At 39.8% G+C, this 21,876-nt stretch overlaps 1 protein-coding gene across 5 annotated transcripts in view; it reads right to left on the bottom strand.

Annotated features, from left to right (window-relative positions):
* BLVRA (biliverdin reductase A) overlaps positions 1 to 21,876 on the bottom strand; it is a 51,634-nt gene that overhangs the window by 4,634 nt on the left and 25,124 nt on the right. For 4 of the 5 annotated variants that reach the window (XM_032484287.1, XM_032484289.1, XM_014551006.2 and 1 more), the window contains exons 3-6: positions 17,849 to 17,970; positions 15,399 to 15,518; positions 13,568 to 13,665; positions 613 to 720 (exon numbers count right to left, since the gene is read on the bottom strand). In XM_032484287.1, coding sequence (XP_032340178.1) covers positions 613 to 720; positions 13,568 to 13,665; positions 15,399 to 15,518; positions 17,849 to 17,970 — 448 coding nt within the window. The remainder of the gene's footprint in view (positions 1 to 612; positions 721 to 13,567; positions 13,666 to 15,398; positions 15,519 to 17,848; positions 17,971 to 21,876) is intronic. The other variant, XM_032484288.1, reaches the window with a different exon arrangement.

Raw genomic sequence — 21,876 nt, 5'->3', positions numbered from 1 at the left:
AAGTCCTAGGAATCCACCCAAAGGAGACTGCAGAGCAGGAAGCTCCAGAATGCTCACTTCTTATTGCTAACAGAGGTGCTCAGAGAATGACCAATGTAAAGTAAATCACTAAACATACGGCAGGTCAAATATTCTGGCTGCAGCCAACGTCCTTGTAACTTGATGGAGAGAGAAGGGAACTGTGCGTATTGTTTGCTCCACAGAGAAGTATAAACATGTCCTCTTCTCCAAGAACCTTTCTCTCAGTCCTTTTTAAAAACAGAGATCTCATTGTCAACCTCCTGTGGAAAGTAACCTCCAACTCATTAAGGTTTCACGAAAGAACATTCTACCCAGTAGACTGGGCCAGCGGCATAAATGTACTTGAGATTTCTAAGACACTTTTCCTCCAAAGCCCACTGAGCAATTAAATCTCATTTGAAGAAAAAAGAACAATAGACATTTTTATCATCTGGGGATGCGTGGGAAAGTGAAAGTAAATTGGCCCTCAGTCTGAGAGTCTTTAGGAGAAATGAATGAATCCAAGCTCACATTCTAAGAGTTAGGGAAGAATCCAGCTGGCCTTCCGGCCTCACCAGCCACGCATGACCTGTGATCCCACCGAAGACTGACCTGTGAAGAGGAGAGACCCTTTCAGAAGGTCCTTCCCCACCACTTCTTTTTTCAGGAATGCAAACTCCTCCATCAAGAGTTCAACGTGCTCCTCATGCAGGACTTTCCCTGTCATGCCAAAGATGGAGTGAAAAAAAAGGCCATCAGCATCAATGGTGTTATTTCCTTTTTTTTTTTTTTAACTTTTTTAAATTGAGGGATAATGGGCAAATATGATTGTATATATTTAAAGTGTACAATGTATGGATTTGATATACATACGCCCTGTGGAATGATGACTAGAATCAAAATACTTCACACATCCATCGCCTGACGGTTAAATCTTTGTGTGTGTGATGAAAACGCTTAAGACCTACCCTCCACAACTTTCAAGTCCATGATTCCATATTATTAACTATAATCACCAGGCTGTACATTAGAACCCCAGAACTTACTCTTCTTATAACTGAAAATTTGCACCCTTTGACCTACATTGTCCTATTTCCCCTTCCCCCAGCCCAAGGCAACAACCATTCCAATCTCTGTTTCTATGAAACAGAAACAGGCTTTTCTCTCTCTTTTTGGATTCCACATATAAGTGAAACCATTACAGTATTTGTATTTCTCTGTCTGACTTCTTTCACTTAGCAAAATGCACTCCAGGTCTGTTCATGTTGTTGCAAACGGCAGGATTTCCTTCTTTTTCGTGGCTGAATAATACTCCACTGTGTGTGTATATATATATATATATGGCACATTTTCTTTATCCTTTTTATCTGTAGAAAAAAGTTAGGTTGTTTCTGTAGCTTGGTTATTGAAAAGAATGCTGCACATAGGGGTGGCATGTATTTTTCCTAATTAGTTTTCATTTTCTTTGAATAAAAACCCAGGAGTGGAACTGTTGCATCTTATGGTAGTTCTAGTTTTAATTTTCTGAGGCGCCCCCATACTCTTTGCCATAGTGGCTGCACCAATTTACATTCCCACCAGCAGTGCACCAGGGTTCCCTTTCCTCCACATTCCCACCAGCACTCACTGTCTCTTGTCTTTTTGACAGTTCTGACGGGTGTGAGGGTATCTCGTAATTTTGAATTGTATTTCCCTGATGGCTAGTGATACTGAGCACCTTTTCATAGGTCTGCTGGCCATCTCTGTGTCTTCTTTTTGGTATTCTGTTCCTCTGCCCATTTTCAAATTGGATTATTTGCTTTTTTTGCTATTAGTTTTATAAATTCTTTGTACTTTGAATATTAACCCTTTATCAGATGTATAGTTTGCAAATATTCCCCCCATTCTGTAGGCTGTCAGTTTATTGATTTGTTTCCTTGCTGTGCAAAAGCTCTTTAGTTTGACGCAGACCTCTGTTTATTGTTTCAGCTTTCATTTCCTGTACGCTTGGTGTCTTAGCCAAGAAATCACTGTCAAGATCAATGTCAAGGATTTTTCCCCATTGTTTTCTTCTAAGAGTTTTACAATTTCAGGTAAGTTTTTTTTTTTTTAAACAGCTTCATTTGTCTTTGATACATCTCAAGATAATTTTTGTGAATGATGTAAGTCAGCTAGGGGTCCAGTTTTCCCAACACCACTGATTGAAGAGACTATCCTTTCCCCACGGTGTGTTCTTGGTGCCTGTGTCAAAAATTAGTTGACGGTATATGCAAGGTTTGTGCCCAGGATCTCTGTTCTGTTCCACTGGTCTATGTGCCTGTTTTTATGCCAGGACCACACTGTTTTGTTTACTATGGCTCTGCAATATAGGCTGAAATCAGGACGTGTGATGCCTCCAGCTTTGTTTTTCGTCTCAAGACTGCTTTTATCATTTGGAGTCTTTTATGATTCCATGCAAATTTCAGGACAGTTTTTTCTGTTTCTGTGAAAAATGCCATTGAAATTTTGATATGGACTGCACTGAATCTGCAGGTTGCTTTGAATAATGGTATGGACATTTTAACCATTCCAATTTTTCCAATCCAAGAACAAAGGTTATCTATCCATTATTTGTGTCTTCTTGAATCTCTTTCAGTGATGTCTTGTAGTTTTCAGCATACATCTCTTCCTTTGTTAAATTTATTCCTAAGTATTTTATTGTTTTTGATGGCCCTGTAAATGAGCTTTTTCTTAATTTCTCTTTCAGATAGTTTGTGTATAGAAATGCAACTGACTTCTGTACATTAGTTTTATATTCTATAACTTTACTGTATTTATTAGTTCTAACAGTTTTTGGTGGTCTTTGGGGTTTTCTATATATAAGATCATGTCACCTGAAAAGAGACAATTTTAATTCTTCCTTTCTAATTCGGATGCCTTTTATTTATTATTCTTGCCTAATTACTCTGGCTTCAGCTTCCAGTACTGTGTTAAATAGCACACAGTGGTTATTACTGGCATCCTCGTCTGTTCCTGATCTCAAGAGGAGAGGCTTTTAACTTTCTGAATATGATGTTAGCTGTGGATAATCTTTAATACATTGGGAAACATTCCTATTATACTTATTTTGTTGAGGTTCTGTCATGAAAGGATGCTGAACTCTGTCAAGTACTTGTCCTGCATTTATTGAGGTGACCATATGCTATTTCTCCTTCATTATGTTAACATAGCATATCACATTTATTGATTTACATATGTTGAGCCACCCTTGCAACCCAGGGATGAACCCCACTAGACCATGAATGTGCTCATGAAATAAATAATAAAGAAATAATAATACATAAATAAATAATAAATACATTATTTCCATAATGTATTTCTGTCTGGATTATCTATCCACGGTTGAGAGCAAGGTATTGAAGTCTCCTGTTACTGCATTACCATCTAGTTTTGCCTTCAGATCTATAAATATTTAACACGTTTATGTACGCCAACATTGGGTGCATACACATTTATAATTTTTATATCCTCTTAATGAACTGACTCCTTTATTATATATGACCTTCTTTTTCTCTTGTTATATGTAGCTTTTGACTTTAAGTCTATTTTGTGTTTTCTTTTGGTTTTCACTTGCATGGACTATTTTTCCATTCCTCCACTTCTAGCCTATGAATATCCTTAAACTGTAAGTGTGTCTTTTGTAGGCAGCATATATTTGGGCCTCTTATTTATCCATTGAGCTACTCTTGTCTTTTAATCAGAGAATTTAAGCTATCTGCACCGAGTGTAATTACTGATCGGTAAGAACGCACTGCAATTTTGTTAACTGCTTTCTGATTGTTTTATGGTTCCTTTTTTCCTCTCTTTGTAAGCTGATGATTTTTGTTTGTCATGATAGCCTTTGATTCTTTTCTCTTTATCATTTTTGTATATATTACTGTTTTTTCTTTTTTTATTACCATGAGGCTTTCATAGTACATCTTACAGTTATGGCAGTCTGTTTTAAGATGATAACAACTTCAATTGCATTAAAAAAAAATTCTACACATTTGCAAGTAAATTTACAAGTAAACTGACCAGCCCCCAACACAATTATGTTTTTGGTGTTCCAGTTTACATCTTTTTAATCTTGTGTATCCATTAACAAAATATTGTAGCTAGAGTTATTTGTAATATTTTTTCTTTTAACCCACATACTAGAGTTTAAAGTGATTTACTCACTGTTGCTCTATTAAGAGTATGTGAATTTGACTATGTACTTACCTTTACCAGTAAATTTCATACTTTCATATATTTTCATGTTACTAGTTAAACATCTTTTCACTTCAGCTTTAAGAACTCCCTTTAGCACTTCTTGTAAGGCAGGTCTAGAGGTGACAGACTCTCCCAGACAAAAGCTGAGAGAATTTATTTATCCCTCATTTCCGAAGAACAGTTTTCCTGGATAAAGTAGTCCTGTCTGATGTTTCTTCTTTGAGCACACTGGATGTATGAGCCTCCTGGCCTGCAAGGCTTCTGCTGAGAAATCTGCTGATAGCCTTTCCAGGATTCTCTTGTATATAATGAGTCTTTCCTTTTTTCTTGCTGCTTTCAAAGTTCTCTCTTTGTCTTTGATTTTTGTGAGCTTGATTAAAATGTGTCTTGGTGACAATTTCTCATTTTGATGGTTGTATGTGGTAACATAATGTTTTTATTTGCTGATATACACATGAAATTAATGGGGATCAGGTTGGCAACTTACTCTCAAATAATTCAAGAAAAAATAGTTCTTTGTACTGTATTTATAACTCTCCTTTAAGTTTGGGGTTATTTCAAAATAAATACACTTCAAAAAACCAAAAGAAACAAATCGTTACAGCAATAAAAATGTAAGCGGAGGCCAGAAACAGTCATGGATTATGAAATAAAAAATAATTACTTAGGAGAAAATAAAAGGGCAACTTTCAATTGTGGACCTAAATTCTTAACGCCTTCATTTCCTCAAACATATTTCAGCAGCTTTCTCACATAAACTATATATATTATGAAATTCCCAAAGAACCAATTTTGGCCTCATCTTTCAAGATAGAGTGTTCTGTCTATCATAAAAATAATAATAAATGAGTGTTTTTAGATTTGGGAGGAAAATTAGAAGAAATAAAAGATACTCGTGGCCCTATTTACCAGAAAGAACCACTACTAAGATATTGGTATATTTCCCTCTTGTCATTCTGCTGTGAATAATTTTTCATGGTCGTGATCATATGGTAGAAATAGAATTATATTTTTTTTAGTTTTGAAGTACAAATATAAATTCACGTCACTGAAGAAAATTGAAAAAAAACGTGGAAAAGCATAAAGAAAAAAATAAAACCACTTGGAATTCTACCAGCTAATCACTGTTACCATTTTGTTTCATTTGCTTTTTTCCCTCCTTGTATATATGTGACATGATGTTTATCTTGTATTTAAGCAATACAGGAATGGTCTCAGATCCTAGCTGAGAGGTGATCTGAAGAGAATTTAAGTAATAGGTAATCAATGTCACTGTGGGGACAAATGACCGACCGGAAAGGGGCACTAAGGGAACTTACTGGAGTAATAAATATGTTCTATACGTTGACTGGAGTAATAATTACATGAGCATATACTTTGTCAAAATTCATTTAACTCTGCATTTAAAATCTCTGAATTTATCTTAAGGAAATTATATCTCAATTTACAAAAGGATAAGGATTTAGGTCACTAATGTCGTCAGATGAATACCAGAATTATTATTCAGTTCCTTCTCTGGCTTTTGTGTTGGCCTATTCAGAGCTGCTTTTGTAGAAGAAATAAGACTTAATTCTCAGAAGTTCTTATGTCATAAGGTGCTTGCTTTGTAACTAGTTTAATAGTTACAACTAGTTTTAACTGTTGATACAAATACTAGAAAAAGTTTGTCCCACTTTAAATAAATCAAACTTGGCAAGCTACCCCATCTGACTGGTGGAGTGACAGATGGGGCTTGAGAAACACCAATTCGGAGAAGAATCCTGAGAAAAAACAGAGGAAGAGCAGGCCATGCACTGCCCACACCAACAGTGGCACTTTATGTGTGCCCATGAAGAGAAAAATACGATTTTCCATTCCATTTGTGATATGCAAAATGCAAAAAGTACCCCTAACCAAGCACTAGCCAACTATAGGAAACACAGTGCTGGGACTTTTCTGTGGCATCCGGGGTAAATATGTCCGAACAGTTATGGTTCTCAGAAAATTCTTTCTTATGTAAAGATGAGATCTCCATCCCTATAATTTATAATTCTACCCACTACCAAGAGAAGCAATACAGCATAAATTTACTTTCTCTTTCCATGGAGAGCTTTTAATATATCTTAAGATTTCCTCTTTTACATTAAATATTTAAACTTCTCTAGTGATTCGTCCCAATTATGTGTAACTTTTTAAAACTTGTTTTTATTTGGGGAGGATTATACTGTATGTACGATTTGCTACCTTCTCAACAATTTTTAAAAATGTATTGTTCTATTTCGTGCTGCTAAAACAAATTATGCTCATTATAGAAAACATGAAAAATACAGAAAAATATAAAGTAAATAAAATCATCCCAAATGCCACTACCAATAACCACTATTAAAACAAACTGCCTTTACATCTGTATTTGTTTTAAAGTAATACTATATATATGTATATGTAGTTATGTAACCTGCACTTAGCATTTATCCATGTATAATGTAACTTTTCTTATGATGATGAGGATCTTTATGACTTTTAGAGCCTGAATAGTATTCTATCAGATGAATATACCGTAATTCACCATTAACCATTCTCTTACTTTTATATACCGAATTCGCTTGCCATTTTCTGCTCTTACAGTGTTGTCATGAACACTTCTGCCCAAAAAGCTTTTTACATATTTCTGTAAAATAAGGTTTACAAAAGATCTGAACTTTTTAACGTTCTCTGATACATATTTTGATTTTCCAAATGGCTAAATTAATGGTGGTGCATTTGGAACCTTCTGATTATTGTGCATCAACACGTCCACTTGAGGTCAAATCCTCTCTTCAACTTTGATTGCTCTCACTAAATTTATTTAGTTAAAAAAAAAAAAAAAACTGTAGTAAAAAACATGTAACACAAAATTTACCAGAGCAACCATTTTTAACTATACAGGCCAGTGCTGTTAACTGTAATTACACTGTTGTGCAAAAGGCCTTTGGAATTTTTTCATTTTGCAAAATTCAAACTCTAGACCCAATGAAAAACAACTTCCCCATCTTCCCTACCCCTGACCCCTAGCAATCGCCACTCTATTTTGTTTCTATGAATTTGACTATTTTAGATACCTCAGACCGTATTTGTCTCTCTGTACTTGCTTATTTCACTTAGCATAATGTCCTCAAGGATCTTCCAGGTTGTAGCTTGTGATAAGATTTCCTTCTTTCTTAAGACTGAGTAATATTCCATTATAAATATACACCACATTTTCTTTATCCTTCATTTGTCAATGGACATGAGTTGCTTCCTCTTCTTGACTATTGTGAACAATGTGCCATGAACATGGGTGTGCAAATATCTCTTTCAAATCCTTTCAGTATATACTTAAAAATGGGACTGCTGGATCATGTGGTAATTCTAGCTGTAACTTTTTCAGGAACCTGTATACTGTTTTTCACAGTGGCTAAACCATTTGACAGCTCCGCCAATAGTGCGCAAGGGCTCTCATTAATTTCTCCACACCCTCACCAACATTCATTATTTTGTTTTGTTCTGTTTTTTAATAGCTGCCATCCTCATGGGCTTGAGGAGATATCCCAATGTGATTTTGATATTCACTTCTTTAAACACTAGTGATTACGAGCATCCTTTCACATGCTCGTTGGCTGTCTGTATATCTTCTTTGGAGGAATGTCTATTCAGCTCCTTTGTGCATTTTAAAATCAGGTTATTTATTATTGCTGCTGTTCAGTGGTAAAAGTTCTTTATATATTTTGGATATTAACCCTTATCAGATACATGATTTGCAAACACATTCTCCCATTCTCTAGGTTGCCTTTTCACTGTCAACTGTCTCCTTTGTTATGCAGAAGACTTTTTATTTTAGTGCAAAATCCCACTTGTCCATTTTTGCTTTTGTTGCCTGTGCTTTAAGTTGTCGCATCCAAAAAATCATTGCCAAGGCCAATGTCAAGAAGCTTTTCCCTATGTTTTCTTCTAGGAGTGTTATAGTTTTAGGTCTTATATTTAGGACTTAAATAATTTCTGAGTTAATACGGTATAAGGTAAAGGTACAACTTCATTCTTTTGCAAGTGGATACCCACCTTTCCCAATGCCATCTGTTAAGGAGACTGTCTTTTTCCCCAGTGTGTGGTCTTGTTTGCTTCTGCGCTCCTGATTCTATTCCATTGGACTATCTGTGTTTACGCAAGTACCACACTGTTTCCATTACAATAACTTTGTAATATGTTTTGAAATCAGAAAAGGTGAGGCCTCCAACCTACTTCTTGTTTTTCTTATTTAAGGCTGTGTTGGTCATTCGAGGTCCCTTGAGATTTCATATGAATTTTTGGGATACTTTTTCTATTTCTGTAAAGAAAAAATACCATTGAGATTTTGATAGGAATTGTACTGAATTTGTAGATAGCTTTGTGCAGTATGGAATTTTAACATCATTAAGCCTTTCAATTCATAAACACAAGATGTCCTTCCATTCATCTGTGTCTTCCTTAGTGTTTTTCAGCAATGTTTTGCAGTTTTCAGTGTACAAGTCTTTTGCCACCTTGGTTTGGTATATTCCCAAATATTTTATTTTACAAAAAACCCCACTGTAAATGGGACTGGTTTCTTGATTTCTATCCAGACAACTCATTTTTAGTATATAGAAACACACTGATCTCTATATGCTTATTTTGTATTCTGCAACTTCACTGAATTTATTAGTTCTAACAGGTTTTTTGATAAAGTCTTCAGGGTTATCTATATATAAAAGCGTGTCATCTGCATTTAGAGACAACTTCACCTCTTCCTTTCTGATTTGGATGCCTGGCATTTCTTTTTCTTGCCTAATTGCTCTGGCTCCAACTTCCAGTACTATGTTGAACAGAAGTGGTGAAAATGGGCATCCTTACCTTGTTTGCTGATCTTGGAGGAGAAGCTTTCAGTGTTTCACCACTGAGTATGTTAGCTATGGGCTTTTTATATATGGCTTCTATTATGACGGGGTGGTTTCTTTCTATTCCAAGTTGTTGAGCGTTCTTTTTTTTTTTTAATCACAAAAGGGTGGTGAATTTTGCAAACGCTTTTTCTGTGTCAACTGAGATGATCCTGTGGAGTTTGTTCATTCTATTAAAGTGGTATGTATATACACTACATTGATTGGTTTTCATATGTTGACCCATTCTTGCATTCCAGGAAAAAAAATCCTACTTGATCATCATGTATAATCCTTTTGATATGCAGTTGAATTTGGTTTGCTAGTATTTTGTTGAGAATTTCTGCATCTATATTCATTAGGAATATTGGTCTATAGTTTTCTTGTGGTGCCTTTGGCTTTGGTATCAAGGTAGTGCCGGCCTCATAAAATAAGTTTGGAAGTGTTCTTTTCCATTTAGGGGAAATTTCTGAAGATAATTGGCGTTGATTCTTCTATAAATGTTTGGTAGAATTCTCCAGTGAAGCCATATGGTCCTGGGCTTTTCTAGTTGGGAGGTTTTGATTACTGTTGCATTTTCCTAGATACTAGTTATAGGTCTATACAGATTTTTATTTCTTTATGATTCTGTTTGGTATTTTGTCTATTTGTAGGAATTTATCAATTTCTTCTAGGTTATCTAATTGTTAGAGTATAATTGTTCATAGTATTCTCTTATAATCCATTTATTTCTGTGGCATCTGTTGTAATGACTCCTCTTTCATTTCTGATTTTATTTGAATCTTCTCTTTCCTTCTTGGTTCAATCCAGCCAAGGGTTTGTCAATTTTGTTTGTATTTTCAAAAACCAACTGTTAGTTTCTTTGATTTTTTTCCTATTGTTTTTCTATTCTCTATTTTATTTATTTCTATTCTAATCTTTATTATTTCCTTTTTTTGCTAACTTTTGATTTAGTTTGGTCTTCTTCTAGTTCCTTGAGTGTAAAGTCAGCTTGCTGACTTGAACTCTTTCTTCTTGTTTAATGTAAGTGTTTACCACTATACACTTCTTTCTTAGGACTGCTTTCACTGCTTCCCATAAATTTTGGGATGTTGTATTTTATTTTTCATTTTCTCAAGATATTTTCTTATTTCCCTTATGCTTTGTTTCTTTCACCCACTGGCCGTTTTGACAGTGTGTTAATACTCATGTGTTTGTGGGTTTTCCAGTTTTCCTTCTGCTGTTGATTTCTAGTTTCATTCCACTGTGTTTGAAGGATACTTGGTATGATGTCAATCTTTCTAAGTTTAAGACTTATTGTGGCCTACATGTGGTTTATTCTGGAGAACGACCCATGTGCACTTGAGAAGAATGCATATTCTGTTACTGGGTGGTATGTTCTGTATGTCTGTTAGGTTCAATTGATCTGTAGTGTTGTTAAGTCTTCTGTTTTCCATTTTGATCTTGTCTGGTTTCCTAACCTACTAAAAGTAGGGTATTGAAGTCTCCTAATATTGTGTTCCCTCAGTCTGTTAATATTTGCTTCATATATTTGGGAGCTATGATGTTAGGTGAACTGACCCTAATGTTTCTCATTATATAATGTTCTACATCTCTTATGACATTTTTTGACTTAAAGTCTATTTTATTTGATACAAGTATGGCCATCTCTGCCCTCTTTTGGTTACAATTTGCATGGAATATCTTTTTCAGTCCTTTCACTTTTAGTCCATATGTATCTTTGATCTAAAGGCTCTTGTAGATAATATATAGTTGGATTTTGTTTTTTATCCACTGAGCCAATCTATTTCTTTTGATTGGGGAGTTAAATCTATCTACATTTGAAGTAATTACTGATAGGAAAAGACTTAATACCATTTTGTTAACTGTTGTCTATATACTCTTACAGCATTTTGTCCTTTTTGTTTTCTCTTACTGTCTTTTTGTTTTGACTTTTTTTTTTTGTGGTGGGTGACATGCTTTGTCACTTTTCTCATTCCTTTTGTGTATCTTCTATCGGTATTTTTATGTAGTTACTATAGGGATTATGTAAGACATCTTAAAGTTATTATAGTCTAAACAGACAACTTCAATTGCAAACAAAATTCTATTCCTTTACATTTCTAACAGCCCCACTGTATGTTACTCATATCACAAGTTACATCTTTTTACATTATATATCCATTAACATAGATTTATAGTTATTTTTATGCTTTGTGTTTTTAATTCTATACCAAATTTAAAGTGATTGATGTGCCAACAAAATATCACAGGATTCTATATTTATCTTTATACTTACCTTTACCAGAGAGCCTTTTATTTCATGTTGCTGTCTAGCATCCCTTTGTTTCAATTTGAAGGACTCCATTATCAAAGTCTAGTAGAGATTAACTCCTTCTGCTTTTGTTTGTATGGCAAAGTCTTGATTTCACCTTCATTTCTGAAGGACAGTTTTGCTGGATATAGTATTCTTGGTTGGCACTTTCAACACTTGAAATATATCATCCTACTCCCTTCTTGCCTGCAAGGTTTTTGCTGAGAATTCTGCTGATGATCTTCTAGGAGCTCCTTCGTGCATAATGAGTCACTTTTCTCAAGATTCTGCCTTTATCTGTGACTTCTGACAGTGTGATCATTAGGTGTCTTGGTGTGGCTCTCTGGATTTACTCTACTCAGAGTTCATTGAGTGTCGTGAATTTGTATTCCATTTCCTTCCCCAAATTTAGAATTTTTCAGCCATAATTTCTTCAAATCAGCTCTCTATCCTTTCTTGCTCTCATCTCCTTCTGTGACTTGCATAATATATACATTCATCTGCTTGATGGTGTCCTCTAAGTCCCTTAAGCTTTCTTCATTCTTTTTCCTTTTTGCTCCTTTGACTCAAATTTCAAATGATCCATCTTCAAGTTTGCCAATTCTTTTTTCTGCTTGATCAAATTTGCTGCTGAACCCTTCTTAGTGAATTTTCCAATTCAGTTATTTTATTCTTCAGCCTCAGAATTCGTTTGGCTCTTTTCTATAATTTACATTTCTTTGCTGATAGAATTTAACTTTGTTCATGCACTGTTTTCCTAACTTCATTTGTTTGTCTGTGTTTTCTTTTAGCTGACTAAGCATCTTTGAAACAGTTATTCTGGTAATTCCTAGATCTACATTTCTTTAAGGTTGGTTTCTGGAGATTCATTTCATACCTTTGAGTGGCCTGTGTTCCCCTGCTTCTTTGTATTCCTCGTGATCATTTACAGGGATACCTCATTTCATCGCACTTTGCTTTACTGCACTGGGCAAATACTGCATTTTTTACAAATTGAAGGTCTGCGACAACCTTTACAATTAGCAAGAAATCTTTGGCGTCTTGTACTCTGTCCACAGACATTTTTACCATGAGAAATATTATACAAAGTTGATGGCCCCAAAGCTCCCCAAATCTTGTTCATTTCAATAGTCATTCATCCATCTTTTCATTCAATGAGCACCTACTGAAGGCCTACGAAGTTCTAGGCAGTGTTTAGGTTTAGCTGCTGGACTACAGAGAGGAAAGATGGGCTCTGCCCTCCAGCAGAGCAGCTCAGTTCTAGAGAAAGGCAATCAAGAGTTTCGATAGTGTGATCCGTCTACACTGGTGATAAGGACAAGGTGCTTTCTTTGCGGATTTTCATTGTAACTGTTCACCATACTTTGCTCATACATTGAAGATTTTAAATAGCCAATGTTGAAACAGAGTTTGTGACTTAAACTTCATTTAACTAGCTCCTTTAATCCCTACACATTCTAGATAGTTCTAGTTGCCTCCATAGAGGGACTTGTCCAATTACTGTAAAAACATAAAAATCTCCAGAGGGCAGCATGGCTCAGAGAAACAAATGTGGACCTCAGAGCCCAAAGAAATCGCAGTCAAACCTCCACCTCCCATTTTGTAGTCATGTTACTAACTTTGTGATCAGGCACAAATTTTTTTAACTCTTTAAGCTACGGATTCCCATACATAAACTAGGGGAAATACCTCCCTCCAAGGATTTTTAAGGGAATTAAGTAAAATATGAAGTGTTTCGCAGAGTTTCCAAGTTCCTAGCGTGTAATAAATATTTAATAAATGGTACTCCTCTTGAGAAACAACCAAGACTACAAAGTATGCACATATAATCAATTATTCAGATCTGGGCATTTTTCCAATAGCAATATAAATATCATATGAATAAAACCAAAATAATATGACACTAGCATAGGTGGTAGCTAATTCATATTTGTCATTAGTCAGAGAAGCTGATAAGTCTTGAACAGAAGTTTGCAAACTCCTACCCATTCCTCTGCCCTCCACACCCCCCATCCCTTGTATGTGCCTACAGTATGGTGGGGGTTGGGAGCCCATGGGACCAGTAACATATCTGAGATGGGGTTAAGTTTAAAGGCATAAAGATGGTACCACAGAAATCTTAGAGTCAGAAACTCTTAGGAAGAGGGTCTGTGCTCTGGATGCATGGAACATACGTCACCTTTCTGCTCAGCCAGCTCCCACAGGTCCTTAGCTGCTGCCCAAGACAGTGTCATAGGATATTCCACAAGGACATGCTTGCCAGCATTAAGGAACTGCCTTTGGGAAAAAGAGAGAAATGCAGAGAAAATGCACTTTAAATAAGCTTCATTTAAGTACCCTGTGGGACAGAGAACAGAAGGTCATCAATGCACAAAAACCTCCATGTCAATGTGTCATGATGGAATGAGACTGAGAGTCAGGGCTGGACGGTAAGGCCATACTGTACCTCGCGTCATTTTCTGCTAAGCAGTAAGATAAAGGCTTTCTAGTTATGTGAACATTTGAAGATTCACCCACTCAGCCACTCATGTATTCAAGTAGGTACCCTTTACTGGTTACTCCGGAGGAGAAATACAGCCATGTTAACAGGTAAATTGCCTATGCCCGCATGACAGCTATAAATAAAGACAAGAGAACCCACAGCAGCCAGCTCCGCCTGAGGTGGTCTGAAAAGTGGGTCTCAAAGTGGGAACAGGCATCGTCCGGGTGTTGGGGATGAGGATGTCTCACTTTGAGCTGTCAATGTGGGGGCTTGGGTGTTTTATGCCGCTTTGTCCACGGGGACATGGTGTGAATTTCCGCGTGGCAGCGGGGCGGGCTATGAGGAGTGGAGGGCAATGATCATTAAAGTACCTGTGAAGGACCCGGAATGCTGTGCTCTGGAGTTTGGCTTTTAGTCTCCAGATATTCTAGGGAACACACCTTGATAAGCGTGGGAATGACATGATCACTTTTTTAAGGAAATACACTCTAGTGACAAAGAAGGTGAAGGGGACCCCAAGAAAGGTGTTTTTGTCCATGCTGAAACTGGGTGTGGTAAAGGGGGAACCGCTGACTCCCGGGCAAAGGCACGGGGAAGCAGCTGCAATTTAATGTCAGAATCCAGAAGGAGGCTGAGATTCAGGGGGCGGCCGGCACTGCCTCGTTGGCCGCCAGGTCCCGCGTGGGGCTGCTCCTTCCTGGCTCAGCCCCACCAACTGCTTCAAAGGCTCCAGGCTTTGCATTCAAAGGTGGGGCGGGGGAACACTTCACTCCTCTTGCTCTATGAACCATAGGATCTCCCCTTTCTGATGTCTCCATTACTTCCTTTCTCATCTCACGCAAATCCACTTCACATTAAAGGAACCCTCAGAGATATTCTTGGCGATATTTCACGATGTTGAAAGGACAAAGTATAAAATGTTGGCAGCTGACAGGACTACGGCAGTTCTCTAAGGCACAGAAAAGATGTTGGCTCCGTATCTTAAGTTATAAGATGAAAAGGTGGGCACCGTCCAAACTATCCTCAATAAATTTTTTACAAAGAAGTAAAATACTTTCATTCTTAATCTTCCCAATGTTTTAAATTATGGTGTACTAAATAAATATTAGTTCTACCCTATTTTTCATTTTGTTATACGTTTACAACCAATAGTGAAGGGTAACATTTTTTTTTTTAATGGAGGGACTGGGGATTGAACCCAGGACCACACATGCGCTCTACCATGTGTGAGCTATACCCACCACTGTGAGGGGTAACATTTTAAAGACAATTTTTTTTTTCTTTGAATACCTTTAATTGCACCAATGAGAGAAAAGTCCTAGGATTCATCATGCAAATAAATAATCATTAGTTTCACTGATAAAAATCTTAAATGACAATTTTTAAAGGTCATGGATTCATTGTAATTTTTTCCCATTGATTATTAAGACTCCATACCCCCACCCCTGCAAAAATGACAGCCTGCCCGAGCACGTCCGTAGTCCCGCACCACCGTGCACAGCCGGGACTGCCTGCCCTGGACGCCCACCTGATGTAGTCCTCGTGGCTGGAGCTCTCACTGCAGATGTAAGCCACCTCAACCTCTTGACTGGAAAGAGCATCTTCCAGAGAAATCTGCTGCACTCCCTCGATGCTCCCCAGCTCTCGTCTATTGGAGCAGAACAGACGAGGGGAACTCAAAGTAGGCGGAGAATCATCAGCTGAGAATAAATGAGCACCGTCCTTCTCCCCAGCTCCCAACGATGTCCCAGTGACCAGCTTTTGGAAATGAAGACATGAATTTCCTCCCTCCCATTTGCGGGGCATTTTCCAGCATGGAGTGAGAAACACAGCCTCGGGGGTGAAGTCGGGGACCTGGCGTCGAGTGTGACACTGCCGCTAACAGCCTGTCGGACGTGGGAGTCTGAACTCCTTCATCTCTAAAACAAAAGAAACTGATCTCCTGTTATCTCATGAGAAGTGGTCTCTGTCGTCAAGCACTTGGCCAAGCACCATGACTTCCAAACCTAACGCAAATCCAAGACACTAACACTTTTGAGGGACAAACTGCTCTGTGACTTCCAGCTCCTTCACATACACCATAGCCTTGTGACGGTCACGTGGAAGGGGGGTGTCACTGCCTCCTTTACAGCTGAGCTGACAAAGCCCGGAGAGGCAGTGGGTCCACGATTAACCAGGAGCAGAGGCTCCTGGAATGTTGAGAGGAGCCCTGCGCCTTCCGACAAATGCAGAAGGAGGAGCCATGTGCACACTGCCCCAGTGCAGGGGCTACAGCAGAGGGGCAGGCCACCAAGGGGACTGTCACAGAGGAAACGGGGCGGCCAGCAGGAGGCTCTCGGCCAACTCAGAGCTCCACCCGAGCTGCAGCAGCCAGAGGGCATCTGGGGACGTCCGGCCACCAAAGGCCATTATTTATGGGTAAGTCTCTTCCTATGGGGACCACCCATCTACGCTGCTCGATCTGACCGATACATGTTGCTTGCCTCCTGTGCGCAAGCGCTGTAGGAAAGATGATGGATTAAAGTGGATTAAAGTCCTCAGCTTCCAATGAGCTCAGTCTGGTAGAAGGAGGAAGATACACGTACACACATACATGTAACAACACAAGACTAACAGGAGAAACGCTGTGCTGAGGGTACAGGTGGGAGATTCGAAGAAGGCAAGGAACACCCAGTTCAGGGTTTCAGAAAAGGCTTGCTGGGGAGGTGACAGGACTTGGCAGGTAGGTCGTGAGGAACAGGGCATGTGAGGTGGGGAACAGTGTGATTAGGGCAGGGGTGCAGGAGAGCAGGGGGGACGAGCTGGCCATCCTCCCACGTGCCGCGGGCAGGTTGGGAGGGCCCACTGCCGCAGTCACGGCAGCCAGCCTGAAGGGACCCCCCCGCCACAGGTAGGATGCAGTGGGAGGAACGGGGCTGGCTAATGAGGTTGTCAAGCTCCCATTCGTGCAGCTCCCTTAGAATCTTTCTGGGAGGGGAAGACTGCTCAAAGGGTCTCCTTAGTGCCCCCACATCTACTTTAAATCCTTCAGGCAGGACCAGGTTTTGAGACAGGCAAACTGGAAGAAAGCAGGGCCCGTCAATTAAAATCTGAAAGAACTTCTACGTGGACCATCACAATAATGACCTATGCTTTGGTAAGTTCTTAGCTAATTTCGCTTAAGCACTAGAAAGCAGAGAAACACTTGACTTGCTCTCCACATCACCTTGGCCGACACAGGGCCCTCCTCTAGTTCACAATCCCTACTGATAAATGATGTTACATGGCGTTAGTTTGGTGACTGGTGTGTGTGCATGTGAGGAAGGGGTGGGAGATGGAGGGAGCAGCTGAGGGTGGGGCACGGGTGAAGAAATGCAGTGAGAAGTCTGATTTTGGTTGAGTTACAGGAGATCAATGAATCCTTGAAAGCAGGGCTCAAAATTATCAAAGGGGGAATGTAGACACAGTGTTTAAAAGATGGGCTTTGGAATCAAATAGACCCGCACGGAAGTCTGCTTCCAGCTGTGTGGCCTCAGGCAAATTACTCACTCTCTCTGGCTCAGCTTCTTTATCTGCAAAGAGGTTGTGAAGTGGGCATTGATCCAAGAGTTGGTCATGCCTGTAAAGCCCAGAGCCCTGCGGGGACGGCTGTCATGGTAACGGGTGAAACACACCTAGAGCCTTCTTTCAGGGCAACCCACATGGGTTCGCTGGGCCCCCTCCTGTCCCTGTCGGGCCCTGTGCCCATCTTGCCTGCCTCTGCCTTCGCTGTCCCCTCAAGGCTGACCCGCTGCACACCTCAGTGGCAGGCCCAGCCCTCTTTAGTCCCCAGACTCGTCTGAACTTGAGATCTTGTGGGGCTGGGCCTGCACGGTTCTCTGGAATGACCCCGGAGCTGGCTGGCTCTCTCCTCGCTCTGGAGAATCGCTGTGCACCGAGGCCTGGCCCATCTCCCTGGGCCTCCTGTGAACGACAAGGCACAAAGCAAACGTGATTCACCTGGACACGAAGCCAATCAGGTTCAGGAATGCGGAGGAAGCGTGTGAATTCCGCAAGTCCCGGAGCCGCACGGAGCCGGCTCTGCCAACGCCGACGACCACCACGCCGAACTTCCTCTCCGGCTGAAAGACAAGCGACCAAGGCGGGGTTTAGAAACGGCCCAAGCAAAACAAGAGCCGCATCGGCAGGACCAGCCAGGGTCCAGACAGGTGAGACGAGAAGCCATCCCAGAGCACAGAAGCAGCCGCAGCATGGAAGGGCGGATAAGACACTCCCTGAGAAGTCAGCTCCCCCAGAACATTCCTACAGCTTCTCTGACCCGTGTCATCCACAGAAGAGGCACCTTGCATTGGGCTCTCCACTTCTGCCACCTCTCCAATCACCAGAGCGCCCCCTTTAAGCCACGCCTGGCCCTAGTCTGGTACCTCTGTCTTTCTAGCATCCCCCCCCTCCAGTGGACGTGTGACTGTGATGCAGCTGGGAGGCCACAGCTGCTCGGTGAGATGCGGGGAGACAGGACACGTGGGCAAAGCAGGAGCTGTCACTCTACTCAGCCCCCCCCCCCACTATGGCTTTCTGGGTTCTCACCAATGCAGTGTCACCCCCACCCTACTGTGGCAGCTTACTCATTATTGGGGTACAAGGCTGGAGGCAAATAGAATGAAAAATCAAGTTGACTCTTAAAAACCATATGGCAACTCAGTATAGTCCAAATGGATAAAAACCATCTACACATCCCTCAAACGCAGTTCTTGGAGGTTTCCAAGCACGGAAACGGGAATGTCCCTCTCGACGCCCCCTTGCCTTCATCTTTGTCATCTGGGTGTCACCATTAGCCACTGAGGCCGCCCCTCTTCCTGTGTCCACTGCTCTGGTCTTGGCCCAGCAGTTCTCCGCCTCCTGCCTGACGATGTGGTAAGTCACCACCCGGTCTCCCTACTTTTGCGCTCACCCTTCCAGTGCATCGTCCACAGGCCTGCCAGAGCAGATGCTTCAGATGAAAACTAGGTCCCTCTGCTGATCAAAGCCCTCCGTTTTCCCCACTGTTATGGACTGAAGGATGCTCTATGTGGGAACCTTGGCCCCTGATGTGGTGGCATTAGGAGGTGGGGCCTTTGGGAGATAATTATGATGCGGTGAGGTCATGAGTGGGGGCATGCCTTTCTCAAAGTCACGAGAGAGCTTGCTTCCTCTGTCTGCTCTCTGCCCACAGAGAACACAGTAAACGGCAGTTTCCAGCCCAGATGGGGGCCCTTAGCAGATCCCAGCTTGATCTCTGACTTCCAGCCTCTGAACTGTGGGAGAGAAACTTCTGCAGTGCTTCATTGCAGCCGCCCAAACTGTAAGACACCAACTAAAGGGAAAAAAAAAAAAAAAAAACCCCAAGCCTGCGTTCTTTACCAAACACAGGAGGCCTTCCAGAACTTGGCTCCAGCCTGCTTCCCCAGCACCGCCCTCAGGCCGCCTCCCCCACTGTGTGACTTTAGGCTCCTGATCTTCCAAATAACTTGAAAGTGTGCAGAACACCCAGGACTATTTGCTCCCTCTAAGTCTTTGCAAATCCTGTGCATCTTGCCTGGAACAAGCTTCTCCCTGCTGTCCATGAAAGGATGCCTTCCAAGATTTCAAGACCAGGGCATCTTACACTCTATGAAGACTTCCCTAATGCTATCAGCTAGATTTTTTTTTTTTTTTTTGCATATACTAAAACCCGCCCTTTTTAGTGTACAGTTCTATGAGTTCCGACCAACATACAGTCACATAACTACCACAATCAAGACACCGCCTCCAAAATTACCTGTTCCCTTCTGTGGTCAGCTCCTGCCCACCCCAGGCAACCACTGATTTTTTTTACCATCCCAAGTTTTGCCTTGTCTAGAATGCCATGTAAATGAAATCACACAAATATGTAGTGTTTAGAGTCAGGCTTCCACTTAACACAATGCATTTTTCACCTATGTTGTACATATCAATAATTTCTTTCTTTTTGCTACCAAGTAGTAGTTCATTGTATGCATACACTGGTTTGTTTATCTGTTTGGCAACTGAAGAACATTTCTGATGCTTCCAGTTCAAACGAATTCATAATTCATTCAATTATGAATAAAGCTGCTATAGAGAGTCATGTCCTAGCGTTTAAGTAAGCACCGTTCGCAGTTAACTTGGGTAAATGCCTGGGTATGAGTTTGCTGGATCATATGGCAAGTGTAGGCTTAACCTGATGAAAAATTGCCCAACTGTTTTTTTCCAAAGTGTACCTTAGAACAGCGATACTGTTTTGAATTTTTTGGTTTTTTTTGGGGGGGGAGTAATTAAGTTTATTTACTTATTTACTTGAATGGAGGCACTGGGGATTGAACCCAGGACCTCATGCATGCTAAGCATGCGCTCTGCCGCTTAAGCTACACCCACCTCCCCACCCAGTTGTCTTCTTACTGAGTTTTTAGAGCTCGTATATATTTCTGATACAATTCATTGTAAGACATGTAATATTGAAACAACTTATCCTAGTCTGTGGTTTGTCTTTTCATTTTTTTTTAAAGAATGATTTTGAGGAGCCAAAGTTCTTAATTTTGACGCAGTCCAATTTACCGGATTTTTTTCAAGTGAATTATTCTGCTGGCTAATCGAAGGTCACAAAGATTTTCTCCTATATATTCTTTTAGAAGTTTTATGGTTTAAGATTCATAGTTTTAGCTTACTTCAGTTTTAGTTACTTTATAGTTAATGTTCTCAGTTAAATTAATTTTTCCATATGGAGTAAGGTATGAATCAAGGTTCTTTAAAAAAAATTTTTTTAAGCAGAGAGGCAGCTTCTAAAATATGTATGTATTAAATAGGCTGCATCAGCTGTCTACAACCAGGCAGGGTATGCAAGGCCTGTATTTAAATATACCTGGACTTTAAACCCAGCTCAAGTGCCATCTTCTCTGGAAGTCATCAAAGTTCTTCTTCTTCTTCTTTTTTTTTTTTTTGCATACGATATCCAATTGTTTCAACATCATTTATTGGGAAAGACCATCCTTTTTCCATTGAAATGCCTCAGTGCCTTTGTGGAAACTGTCTTGATTACTGTACTTTTATAGTAAGCTTTGAAGTCAGTTACTGTGGGTCCTCCAATTTTTTTCTTTTCCAAAATTCTAGTTCTCCTGCCTGTACATAAACATTTTAGAATCATCTTGTCATCTCTAATAAATAAACAAAATAAACACAAAACTTCCCGCCAGGACTATGAATGGGGTAACACTGAACTTATGAATCAGTTTGAAAAAAAAAAAACCTGACACCTTCACAATAACGAATCTTCTAATCCATGAACATGGTATATCTCCCCATTTATTTAGGTCCCTGATTTCTTTCATTCTATTATTTTCAGGGTATGGATTTTGCACTTATTTTATTAGATTTATACTTTTTAAAAATGATTTTTAGTGGTATTATAAATAAAATTTTTTACTTTCCATTTCCAAATGTTCATCGTGAGCATAGAGACATACAATTGATTTCTATATACTGACTTGGCGTCTTGCAACCTTGCTGAACTCATATTACTTTTAGCAGCTTTTTTGTGGATTCCATTAGATTTCCCACATAAATCACAGTCAGATGTGAACAGAGATGTAAAGTTTTACTTCTTTCTCTCCAATCTGTATGTGTTTTATTAATTTTTCTTGCCTGATTGCACTGGGTGGGACTCCAGTGTGATTTTGGAGCAGGAGAAGCAAGAATGGACATTCTAGCGCACTTTCTAATCTTAAGGGGACAACATCTGATCTTTCACCGTGAAGAGTGATCTCAGCTGTAGATTTTTGTTTGTAGATACTCCTTATCAGGATATGCATAGTTCTTTTTATTCATATTTTGCTTAGATTTTTAAACTGTAAACGGTCTGATTTTGCCAAGTGCCTTTCATTATTCTACTGATGTGATCATGTGATTTTTTTCCTTCTGCAAGTCTGTTGAGATAGAGACAGCCTTCATTTCTACGATAAACCACACTTGGTCATGATGTATTATCCTTTTTATAT

This window comes from Camelus ferus, chromosome 7, assembly GCF_009834535.1.
Source record: "Camelus ferus isolate YT-003-E chromosome 7, BCGSAC_Cfer_1.0, whole genome shotgun sequence".
NCBI lineage: Eukaryota > Metazoa > Chordata > Mammalia > Artiodactyla > Camelidae > Camelus > Camelus ferus.
Note: the sequence above shows the minus strand (reverse complement) of the source record. Positions and strands in the feature narration are given on the sequence as shown.